Genomic DNA, 13,144 nt, shown 5'->3' with positions numbered 1-13,144 from the left:
AAACGTGATCTTTTTGACTTATCTAGGTAACCCTTTTTTCTAATTTTACGGGTCGTCATACAGGCTGCGTAATATTTTAAGGCTAACACCCCTGCCCCAGGGACCTGGCTTGCGCAGAGGAGTGACGCCTATGGGATTCGAATATTGACTGTCCTTCTAACAGCCAAGGCCCCACCCCACTACGCCAAACCCCCTTGGACCATATTTAACCCCCATTTGAAATTAAAAAATAATTATTTACCCTTGTTAAAAGAGAACGGTAGGCATTTTAGTCATCTGAGGGTATTATTATCATTTGCTTTTGAGGGCATTATTATCATTTTGTTTCAATTTAACTGAAGATTTAACCTGAGTTAATGATCAATGGTAAATTGGCAAAAGTTTGGACGCTCAATGAAATTTTGCTAAATAAATGCAACGTCTCCGAAGAGCATGCATATCATCGTCACCATAAGCAAAACTAGCACATATCTTAATTTATTATTACACTTTTGCAGCAAGATGAGATAGTTCTTATGCATACGTTTCCCCTTAGCCCCTTGCAGTCTAGAAGATAGCCACGAGTTCTGCTTCCCCTAACACATGACCTTCGATAGCCTCCAACACCTTATCCTTGGTCACCTGAAATCACAAGGCAAAATCAACCATCCTTGCCAAGCGAAAAAAAGATGGTAAAGAGTGAGGTAAACTTATAGAATTGTGGAATTGCATTACGATAAAAAAAACTAGCAATATTATATATATATATATATATATATATATATATATATATATATATAGAGAGAGAGAGAGAGAGAGAGAGAGAGAGAGAGAGAGAGAGAGAGAGAGACCTTGTTGCCGAGATTTAGTGGCTCATCCAGAGCATAAAGCTTGAAGTCGAACCTATGACCATTTGATGGCAGTTTGGGGCCCCTCCATCCTGGGATTTTATAATCATTGTTTCCTTCCTTTATTCCCTTGTAATCGCCACCTTCTTCATGCTCCTTCTCTGAAAATCCTTCCGGCAACCCTGAAAATATATCGCCGCGTGATGAGCATAAGCAAGATTTTGATAATAAAATATCATAAACAATACCCTTTATTCCCAGGAAAGAGAATCAGAGATTCTGAACTCCACTCATGTTTGGCAACTTAGGAATTCTTCCTGCACTACAGGATCATGTATAACAGTCGACTGGGAAGGAACAATAATTTCCTATTACCTCCACAGGAAGAGTAACTGGTGCATCTTAACAGGAATCGGAACACCTAAGCCATTGAATTCCTGAACCCATTGGGTAGATTTGTTAAAGCTCTGATGCAAACCCCAGGATTTCACTTTGTTCCTGAGTTCTAAACCTTCCCATTAATCGACTATTTATGGGTTTTGCTTTCCAGCAAATTTAGATCTTGAATCTATTCCAACACCCTACCTGAGCTGTGATAGAATCCCAAGTTCAAAATTCCAATACCCGCGCTTATCCAAACATGGAACACCAACATGGTAATGGCCATTCACTATTGTATGTTCAGGATTGGATGAATTAAGATCATCTATGTCGTGTTCAAGATCTAGATGGTAATGTACATAAGCACCTATTCCGTATTGTATGTCCAAGATTTCCACTTAAGATCTGGAATCTCTTAAATTTTATAATTCTAAATAGATGTATTAGATCGCCAAGATCGAAATTCTTAATACACATCTTTGAATGCCAAGAATCCAGATATCAAAAAGACATGCTCGATTTCATGACCATGGCAAATTTCACTATACTACAACACAAGTTCACAAAAAACTTGAGTTAGGCATGTTTCCCAAGTTCTGAAACTTTTCTCTTCTCTTTTCTATTGAGCTTTTGAGTAGATCAAAAAAATAAACAGAGACCAACAGAAGATACATTTTACATAAAACACATACACTTAAACATGTTTAGTAAGTTTCACCCATTTGATATAGTTTTGCCAACTCAATTTGATCTGAATGAGACCACAAATGTGGGTGAGAGAGAATCAGGAACTATCCAGCTTGATACCAAAAACTCTATTCCTTGGAAAATGCATATCCCTCGAAATATGCAACCACAACACCCCTCTCAATAATATGTTTCAGCAGAATCTTCAAACATACTAAGGGTAACTTTATCACCTTATCTATTTACCATGGCACCCAAGAATTCACTGAACAAACAAAACTCACCTTTCAAAGTTGGCGGGATGTTAACCACCACCCTACAAAACCAAAAAACCAAACTCAAATGTTAGAGAGAGAGAGAGGTGTTTCGTTCATATATATAGTCTTTGTCATTAGTTGTTACCAGTGAATCCATGGAACGATCGGATCAGTAAGGTCGGGTGCATCGATGTCCTGGACAATGAGTGCAAGGCTCTGGGTTCCATCGGGGACACCATACCACTCCAAGGGTGGAGATATGTCCTTCTGCGTACCCTGACCCTCCTGCGTATACTTCCTTGGCAACCTCCCCTCGTTCTGGATCGATGGTGATACCAATTTCAACGATTCATGCGCCATCTCTCTCTCTCTCTCTCTCTCTCTCTCTCTCTCTCTCTCTCTCTCTACCAATTCTTAGAGAAAATCCTTCTTATTCTTCCTTTACGGGGAATCTTATATGTTTTTGTATCACTAAATTACCCTTTCATGAGACTCGTGTTGTTGGTGTGTTATGTTTGTCATTTTCAATAAAAATTTTGAAGATTGTGGTCATCCATTCTCTTTCCCGGGACCAAGCGATATGGGGGCACTGTGACACGTATTTGCATGATGGAGGTACGCGTGTATACATGTATCAAATGTGTCTCTACATCAGACGTGCTCAAACTTTGTCATCATTTAAGGAGAGGATGGTGTATGTTCGCCCCCCATGATTCACTGAATCCCACGTCTGTGTTCGGGGGATCGAATGAGCGCCACGTATTCATGCACATGGTGCTTGTATTCCCGTGTATGTTGACATAACTTTGCATCGGACTCTGGTGCTGTTGCAAAGACTTAATCAACCTTACTTGTTTTTCTTGCCCTGAAATGACGGTTCGAGAAAATGACAAAAATATCCTCCATTCAAAAGTTGTGAAACGATGGGTCAATAAAAAGACAAAAAAGTCCTCCATCCAGAAAGTTTGATGTTAACCATTTAAAGTGGAGATGTTCCCTATTCATTAAACTCCTGCGCCATTTGTTGTAACAGTTGCTCCCATTATCAACCAAAACTTTGCCTTCATCTCGAGTCGAGCTTTCCGTCTTGTTTTTTATCCTGTTGTATAACACACCGTCGCCTTCTCGTGCCTGCCTTGCGTTACAAAACATTCCAGTGTCTTCTCTTCATTTTTGTTGTCGTTAGGCATCATGGTAGAAAGCAATGATTCACAAACATTCTGTACAGTGCCATTAAGGCAGCGTGAGTAGCTTTTCATCTTATCATGCGATCGATGAAGAAGGCATGTCGTCTTGTGTGCCATTAAGGCATTGTTTGGTTATTGCAGGTAGAAATTGTTCTTACGAAGGTTGGAAACTTATCGATATTTGTAAGACACTGGGATCTATTGACAAGAATGCTTGTTTGCAGATGCTAGGAAGGGCCTCTACCCCATCAGGTATCCTACATTCATTCATTGTATGCATTGTATCTCAAACCGCTGTATTAGTAACAGACTCTCATTTTTGTGAGATACATTTTTGTTAGTTAATATCGATTTGTTTGCTATTATGCTCAAGTTCTTCCTTATCGATTTATAATTTATTGTGTGATATATTTATCGACCTTTTAGATAGTATGGTTTTGTATCGTCGAGTTGTAAGTTATTATGCTGAACTGCCGTATCGATTTTCAATATCTTATAAATCGCTATACATACATATCGTTTTGTAAGATATTATATTTCATGTAATATGTATTTGTAAGATATTTGTACACAGACTTTGAAAACATGTGGATGCAGAAACACATCGTTACACGCATGGAGGGGCGATTTTCGCATGCATAATCGTTGCTCTCTCAGCGACTTCTATTGAACTCGCTTTAGAGCCTCGTGGATATTATGAGAGCGTTATCGTCAACACACATGTACGACATATGTATTTTATTGGCATGGTAAGCGATAAGTCGATGCTCAGTATAAGCAAACATCAAATTGCACTTGCTTTGATACTTTCATGCATTAAATCGTTGCTTTGACTTGCTTAACCCTAGTGGTATCCGTTGTTATATGCATCCTGATTAAATCATAGTAAACTTATGCCGCTTGCTAACGCAAATTGATATATTGCTTACAAAACATTCCACTGTCTTCTTTTATTTGTCGTTGTTGTTAGGCATTATCGAAGAAAGCAATGATGCGCAAACATTCCAACCAGTGCCATTAAGGCAGCGTGAGTAGCTTTTCATCTCATCATGTGATCGATGAAGAAGGCATGTCGTCTTGTGTGCCATTAAGGCATTGTTTGGTTATTGCAGGTAGATCTTGTTCTTAAGAAGGTTGGAAACTTATCGATATTTGTAAGACGCTGGGACCTATTGACAAGAATGCTTGTTTGCAGATGCTAGGAAGGGCCTCTACCCCATCAGGTATCCTACATTCATTCATCGTATGCATTGTATCTCAAACCGCTGTATTAGTAACAGACTCCTGTTTTATTAGTTAATATCGATTTGTTTGCTATTTTGCTGCAAACACAAATTGATATATTGCTTAAAACATTGTTGAGCTTATCATCAAGTTGTAATAAAGACGATGTAGCTGAATCAATCGAAAGATCTGGATAATTGAATATCTATACTTATGACGCAACTGAAGAATTGAACATATGCACTAACAATGTACATGAAAAGAAGGGTGCAAGCATTAGACCCACTCTTGACTTGAATGTTCCAGTGGAAGAAATGCAATTCAATGATGAGGTAGACTACCACAACAGTGCACATAATAAAAGTGTAGGCCCCGGGAATGTACACGGAAGTACACTTGACTTAAATGTTCCAGGAGAAGAAATGCAATTCAATAATGAGGTAGATTTTGATGTCAGTACACTTAATAAAACCGTAGGAACTGGGAATGTACATGGAATTACACGTGACTATGTTCCTGTAGAAGGAATGCAGTTTAATAACGAGGAAGATGCATATAAATTTTACAATGATTATGCCTTAAAAGTTGGCTTCAATGTGAGAAGGTTTTCTTGGTCAAAAAATGCACAGGGTGTCTTGGTTAGAAAGACATATGCCTGTTCCAAGCAAGGTTGGAAGAAATCAATGGGAAATCCAACAAGGAGCATGCCAGAATCAAGATGTGGATGTCAGGCGAGATTGGTTTTGAGAAGACATCTGAATGAGAAATTTGTCGTGCGTACTTTAATCAGTGATCATAATCATGATTTATCTGCATCATTTATGACTGCTATGCTACAGTCACATCGTAAAGTAACTGTAGTGCATGCTGCAATGGCTGAAATAGCCGATAGCGCCGGCATTGCACCAAGGAAGACATACAATTTGTTTACCCGCATAGATGGTGGTCGCGAAAATGTGTCATTCACACCTTTGGACCTAAGAAACCACTTGAGAAGGAAGAGGACAGATAACATGAAGAATGGAGAAATATGTTGTTTGGTTCGTTACTTACAGAATAAATCAAGCAATGAACATGGTTTCTTTAGTGCAATGCAAGTGGATGAAGATGGATATGTTGTGAATATGTTTTGGGCAGATTCAAAGTCTAGAGTAGATTATGAATGCTTCAATGGTGTGCTTGTGTTTGATACTACAGTAAAGATTAATACTGAACAGTGGTCATTTGCGCAGTTTGTGGGAGTGAACCATCACGCACAGAGTTGTATATTAGGCAGTGCTTTTGTGTATGACCAGACCAAGGAAAGCTTTGAGTGGTTGTTCAGAGTATTTACACAGGCAATGAACGGGAAGCATCCTGAAATTGTACTTACATATGGTGATCACGCAATTGCGGCTACAGTGCTTCATGTGTGGCCAGATGCACATCATCGCCTATGTTTGTGGCATATCTTTCAAAATGCAGCAAAGAACATAGGACACATATTTAATCAGAATACAGGGTTTGACAAAAAGTTTACAAGCTGTGTACTTCATAGCGTAGACGAGGTCACTTTTAAGTCAGATTGGGACAAAATGATTAAGACATACAACCTTACTGACTGTCTGTGGTTACAAAATTTATATGCAGAAAAAGAGAAGTGGGCATTGGCATATGGAAGACAATACTTTTGTGCAGGTATGATAAGCACACAAAGAGCCGAATCTATGCATGCCACCCTGAAGAAAACTCTGTATTCATGTTTAACAATATTTCGTTTCATGGAACAATATGAATTATTTGTAGACGGTCTAAGACAGAATGAGCTTGAACAAGACGTGAAATGCTTCAATACACGTCCTCAAACTTTTGGCATAAAAATATTGATGCGATCTGCAGTTCTGTATACACTAACTGTATTTGAATGGATCAAGAAAGAGGTGTTGCATGTCATGAATTGCAAAATAGGACTCGTGCAAACCGAGAATATTCACAAATACCATATTTTTTGTCAGGGCGAAAAGCATCAGGAAAGGCAAGAAGTACATGTCACGTACAATGTTGACAACGGAAGGGTAGAATGTTCGTGCAAAATGTATGAATTCAAAGGCATTCTATGCTGTCATGCATTAAAGGCACTCAATCAAGAGAAGATACAAGAAATACTTGAGTCTTACGTAATGCGAAGATGGACCAGACGCGCGAAGATTGAAATGCTCGTTATGGACAATGCGAGTAAATCTGGTGTTGACGAGAAGTGCCACATAGCCTCCCGTTACCAACAACTGTGTAGGTCATTCATGCATGTTGCTGATTTGGCATCAAGAAGTGAAGAAGGCTATGCATGTGTGAGAAAAGCTGCAACGGAGTTACTTGAAAACGTGGAGTTAATTCACATTAAGTCCGTTGCAGCGAATGAATACCAACTGAAGATAATGGGATTGAAAAGCGTAGGTCAAAATCATGTTTCGCTTGACACTCCCGAGAAGTTGCACCGAAGCGTAAACATTATCTTCAACAAGTCAGTAGTGAACGTTGTTGATTATGATGGACATATTCATGAAGCGAAGGGTATCAAAAGAAAACCTGCCTCTGATCGCAATCGTCGGAGGGCAAAGGGTGCAGTAGAATTGGTTGGCAAGAACAGGACTAAGAAACAACCTACATGTAATAAAAAACAACAAAGCCCTTCGAATGAACAGGTATGTAAAACATTATATTGCTTCCCATTGCGTGAAGCTTGTCAAATAGCTAACTCGCATAATGTCTATCATGCAGCAATACCATGCAGAAGTACTACCAAACGTTCAAACCTACATTCCTCCCGACCAAATTTTCAGCAACGATCGCTACAGTTTTACAAGTCTTTTGGTATGTAATCAATGTTGCGAGGAGGTATGCATTTCTTGTGAAACTTAATTCAGTGTCTAATATTTTCTCTTTCATGACAGGCTCGGATGCATTCGACAGATAAGTATGGGACACAAGAATCTCGTGTGGGTTATTAATTTAGTTGTCATGCCTCTTTGCATGCCCCGATCTCCACAATGCCGGATTTGTTTTTGAGTTTATAGTCATTTGTCACTGACGACTTGCGGTCCGTGGTTGGATTTGCTTAAATCGATAGATAGCGATTTTTTGCTTCTGCAGGAAGTCGATTGATGACATCACTGTATGGCGATTTGTAGTTATCATTGACATCACTGTATGGCGATTTTTCGAATGTCAATCAAAGCGGTTGAAAGCCTACTTAGATCATAAAATGAAGCGCAACCTTGCTCAATGCCCAAAAAAAGGTTACTTGAACAACCTTTGTCATCCTGCTTAGATCGACAGTCGAACAATACCCTCAAATCACTATGCTGCGATGCCACAAATCGCTATTCAACGATAACCACAAATCGTCATACAGTGATATCATCAATCGACTTTCTGCAGAAGCAAAAAATCGCTATCTATCGATTTAAGCAAATTCAACCACGGACCGCAAGTCGTCAATGACAAATGACTATAAACTCAAAAATAAATCCGGCATTGTGGAGATTGGGGCATGCAAAGAGGCATGACAACTAAATTAATAGCCCACACGAGATTCTTGTGACACCTCCAATTGCCTTTTGAAATCATTATTGTTATCCTGTGAAAAGTTGTATCCATATATTATAAATAAAAGGCTACTCAATGTGTCTTTTCTCTTCCTCACTTCATTTCTTAAGAGGTAAGTCAACCTCTTCATCTGGTACAGGGGGAACTTTGTTCGCTTTAACAGTGGAAGTGCAAGTGTGAGTGGTACTCCACAATTTCTCACAATCGCTATGTAGTTCAACCCGTGGGTTTTTTTTAGATCCGTGGGGTTATTATCAACAAACATTCATTATCAATTTATACTAGTATCGTTTAACACCGCAAATCGGCGTTGACTAACACCCTTTACAAAGGCCGAGTATTGCTGCACAAATCGCTTTCCCGCGATAACCACAACTCGCTATACAGCGAATATGAAGTCGAATTATGCAGTTACAACGGATAACAATAAATGTTTGATTTGTCGTACAGTATTCATTGATCATGTTGGTTGAGCAGTACATCTTTTAGGTCATAAATAGTCGCACGAGTACTGGAAGCTGTGTTTGTCTTCTACTTCGTGAACCAACAACAATCAAACCGACGGTTCCTTCATAAACCTGGAGATCCGTCCTCCAACATAAAAAGTTGTGGTCGGTGATGCAGACGAAGACAGCTACACGACCAACAATGGCGAATCATGGGTATATTGTCTACACATCGTCTACATGTTCAGCAAAATCCGTCTCTTTCATGCCGTTTTTTGCGATTTGTTTTTTGTGTATTGTATAATGTAATTTCAATATCGTTCGTTGCAATGTCCGCATTCATTTCAGTCGAACATCCACCGACGAAGTTGGGCAAAAACTTAGTCAATCACTCCTAGAGGACATCAACCGAATGCACAGTGAATTCGCACAATACAACATGATCAGTAATTTTGTTAGTATGAAACTAGTAGCAGTTGTCTATACACGTAAGCCATGTGTACGTGCGTTAACAACAACATATTTGCTGCAAACAGACTATATCCAATTTCGTCAGTTATATTAAAAGCAGCGCACCAAGCCAGACTGTAAGCGTCGTAAGCCCGTATTTCATGGTATATCGGTTTTATTTTATATTGCTTTTCGTTATTGATTTAGTCCAATTGATTCGTATGTTATCGTTGTTGTTAGCAATGTTTCGGTTTGCAGACTATCTTACGTTGTTTGCCATACTCTAGTGGATTTCAAGACGGCATACCTTATTGGGTTAACGGTAATCACTGCAGAGAGCTTTTGTCAAGTGAAAAGGTAAGCAAACAAACCTAGAGTGCAATATTACAGCATAACAAGTGCTAACATTATTTTTTCGATCTATTTGCAGATATTGATTCCTAGACTCTGGCAATCTGAAAAGCATTGGGTCTTATACGTGATGGATTTACACGAAAAATAACTATGGTGTTACAATTCGTTGGAAGTTGACAGTGGTTTACGGGTAGACATTTCTCATCTCGTAAGTTTCAATATCTATGTAAGGAACAAGTCGTGTACTGGGGTCATGAATTTACTGTCGGTCGCATTATTCTCAGATCGGTTTCCTCAAAGCCATTTTGGGAGTCGATGCTAGCGAGTAGATCTATCGCACGGCATACCATGCTCCTTTACAAGATAATGGCGTTGATTGCGGGGTATTTGTAATGAAGTACATTGAAGCAATATACAATGGTGCAGAACCCTGTTTCGACGTTGTATGCCATTTCTTCGCCTCTGTTATTGGGGATTAAGTGCATGTCTATTGCTTCTACTTTATAATCTGTTTTTGCAGGTTGATATACCCGGATTCCGCGAAGAACTCTGCAAAAAATTGACGTCCTTTCTAATTGCGGAGGATAAACTGACGGAGGCCTCGCGAGCATCTAAAAGGCTTGTAATTGATAAAAGATGTGCGCTCAACCCGCGTGGTTGACAGTCGCTGAGTGAGACTGCGATGTATTTTAATGAACAAAGACTTCTAATGTTCGAAATGATGATATTCAACATCGCTATGAAATGTTGTATGCTTAAACATCGCTTTATTGCTGGCATATGAAAAAAGTGGTGAATAAGAGTCATTAATGTAGCTTTCGTATTTTACGAATAGTACAAAGCGATACGCTTAGTGGTCTACCGTCAACTACACTGCTACCACCATGAAAACGTGTGAAAGAATTTGAAAATTTCTTGAATTTTAAATGACGTTTCCTTCAATTATGATCTTGCAGACATATGAAAAAAGTATAAATGGATACGACAACTGCGTCGAAGCCGCCTATATGCAGGAATTATCGATTTGTCGGTTCCTTATTCGCGAAGCAAAGTGGAACTGTGTGTTGTGTCATTCAAATATTAATGAAACGTCCTATCACCCTCCGTCAGTTTTCAAGTATATACGTCAGTTTCACTAAACCAAAAGCAAATTTTCAATAAAAATGCACTCCGCATTAATGACAAAAATTAAACAATGTCATGTCAGAGGGCTATTCACAATAGTAATCAATGAGATTAGACCAAATTTTTCGATCTTAAATAAATCCACAAGTACGTCCACACGCGTCCCAAGAAATTGCCTTAGGTGTACATCAGTGTACATTATCGTAGGTTCAGCAATACAGCAATTTCTGAGAACAAACCTTTCTTATTGATAAGTTTACGGAATGCGATTTTTAGAAAGATCTTTCGTCGTACAGTATTTTCCATTATTGAAGAACAACTTTTACCAGCATTGGTTATGCGTATACAACAATGGTGGAGCTCCTGCTGGCCATCCTCAGCGCGACTGAACCGACTGGGTTGCTGTCGAAGAGGAGGGCGAGAACGGTGATGGCGGAGCTCGTTAGGTTGTACAGACAGAGCAATCGACAGGTTTCACTCTACATATTTTGTCTGTCATTCTTTTTAAACTCAATCAATTGTTGCCATATTTCGTAGCGTATTTCCGGCATATGATCCTGCAGCAAAACATGTAATATAAAACCAATATATAACAGGAATAAACAATAACATCGGATACAAAGCTCATACAGCGTGGAAATAAGGTTCTTCTCCATTGTATATTGCTTCAATATGCTTCATTACGAATATGCCACAATCGACCCCATTATTTTGTAAAGGAGCATCGTCAGCACAGAGCAACATCCACTCGGCAATGTCGACACCAAGCCCGTTAAGGAATCCCGCCTGTGATAAAGGGATAATATATTACAGTCCGGTCCACCTCGAATAGCTACGATTCACCTATGGGCACAAGATTACCAAATGCATAGCGTCGCGTTCTACGCCACTGTGGCAGTCCAATGAGTTGTAGCACCATAGTTGTTTTTCTAGAAAATTCATCTCATATAGGACCCAATGGTCGGGATTTTGCCAGAGTGTAGGAAGTAAAATCTGCGAATCGATAAAATAATTTTTCATTCCAGAGACATATCGTGATGGGGATGTTATGACTAAACCTTGGAGAAGAGATTTGTTCACTTACCTTTCAAAATTTTAAAATGTCTAGTAACTCATCATCGTTGTTCCAACAAGGTAGTGCATCTGTGAATCCAATGTTGTATGGCTTTCGCCGGACGTACATCTGTTGCACGAAATAGTAAGATTTAACCACCAAGAAACGTGAGTATGTCATAAAAGCAAACAAAACAACAACAGACCAGACATACCATGAAATAAGGGTTGATGATGCGTACTGTATTGCTCTTTGGGTTGCTCTGGATGTAATTGACAAAATCACACATTGTCTGGTTGCACAAATTTATGAACTTCAAAACATACAAACTTGAACAACCTAGAAATTGATAGTGGTTAAATACTTACAAAATTACTGATAGTGTTCCCAACTGCAAATTCATGTTGTATCTGCTCGATGTCATCTACGAACTCGTCAGGGCGTTGCCGCCCACCCTTGCCTGTGGATGTTGAACTGAGTGCACCATGAGCGTGGTATTCAGGATTCGACATTGAAATTATTGTCTACAGTAAACAACAATAGTCCAAATACGACATGAAAAGGCAAATGTTGACTAAACCGCTCAAGCATTTCAAAAAAATACGTCTTAAGCGCTAATGCTGGTACTGTGGATGTGGTTGACTTCTTCTTCGACGCCGTGCCTGGCCGTTTTGCTCCCATTGTCCTCTCTGTTGGTGTCGTGCCTGGTCGTTTCGCTCCCATCGTCCTCTCCGTTTGCTCTGTGCCTGGTTGTTTTTCTCTCATCGTCCACTCCTTTGGAGTCGTGCCTGGTCGTTTTGCTCCCATCGCCCTCTCTGTTGCCGTCGTGCCTGGTCGTTTTGCTCTCATCGTCCTCTCCGTTGCTGCCATGCCTGGTCGTTTGCTCCCATCGTCCTCTCTGTTGCCCCCGTGCCCGGTCGTAGTGCTCCCATCGTCTTTGGTGTCGTGTCGGGTCGTATTTCTCCCGTAGTTCTCTTCTTGGACGCCATGGCTGGTCGTACTGCTCCAATTGTCCCCTTCTTCGGTGCCATGCCTGGACGGAGATATCGATGACACCTTTGCAACGCAGATACGAAAACGCCGTCCTCAGTCAAATACAAAGGTAAAGTCCTTTAACGTGCCGCCCTTTTTCGAAAACAGCCCGCTAATTAAATGATTGCGTTTTAAATAAATAAAAATATGTCTTTTCGCATGCCGCCCTTTTTCGATAATCGCCGCCAAATTAAATGATTGTGTTCGAAGTATTTAAAAATACGTCTTTCCACAAGCCGCCCTTTGCGTTTTAAATAATTAAAAATACGTCATCTCACATGCTGGACTTTTTCGGAAACACCCCGCAAATTAAATTATTCACTTTTAAATAATTAAAAACTCGTCGTTTGTCGGTCGCATTATAACAATCTTTCAGGTATGAATAATCTTTCACGATTATTCTATTGATTATCGTATATGGATACATCGATATATTCATGCAACATACTTTCCTCAGCGGTTTTTTAACAACAAACTCTTTTCTTATCGCTATTGACTGTTATCATTTACGCCATCAGAACTCGTTAAATTATTG

The 13,144-nt window shown here is 39.6% G+C and overlaps 2 protein-coding genes across 4 annotated transcripts in view; one reads left to right on the top strand and one right to left on the bottom strand.

Moving 5' to 3' along the window:
• LOC149846578 (ABSCISIC ACID-INSENSITIVE 5-like protein 2) overlaps positions 1-13,144 on the top strand; it is a 52,856-nt gene that overhangs the window by 33,216 nt on the left and 6,496 nt on the right. The window lies entirely within an intron of this gene.
• LOC149846579 (PEBP (phosphatidylethanolamine-binding protein) family protein) lies at positions 464-2,544 on the bottom strand. Of its 2 annotated transcripts, none has more exons than XM_089998081.1 (4): positions 2,298-2,544; positions 2,180-2,211; positions 831-1,009; positions 464-621 (listed from the first exon to the last, which is right to left on the bottom strand). In XM_089998081.1, the coding sequence occupies exons 1-4, from the start codon at positions 2,510-2,512 to the stop codon at positions 547-549; spliced, it is 501 nt and encodes a 166-aa protein (XP_089854207.1). In that variant the 5' UTR covers positions 2,513-2,544; the 3' UTR covers positions 464-546. The 2 variants fall into 2 exon arrangements, with proteins under 2 accessions (XP_089854207.1, XP_089854208.1); XM_089998082.1 differs by having other exon boundaries at positions 464-649; positions 2,298-2,527.

The sequence above is a fragment of the Nuphar pumila genome, chromosome 2 (assembly GCF_984573655.1).
Source record: "Nuphar pumila chromosome 2, dmNupPumi1.hap1.1, whole genome shotgun sequence".
Classification (NCBI taxonomy): Eukaryota; Viridiplantae; Streptophyta; class Magnoliopsida; order Nymphaeales; family Nymphaeaceae; genus Nuphar; species Nuphar pumila.
Note: the sequence above shows the minus strand (reverse complement) of the source record. Positions and strands in the feature narration are given on the sequence as shown.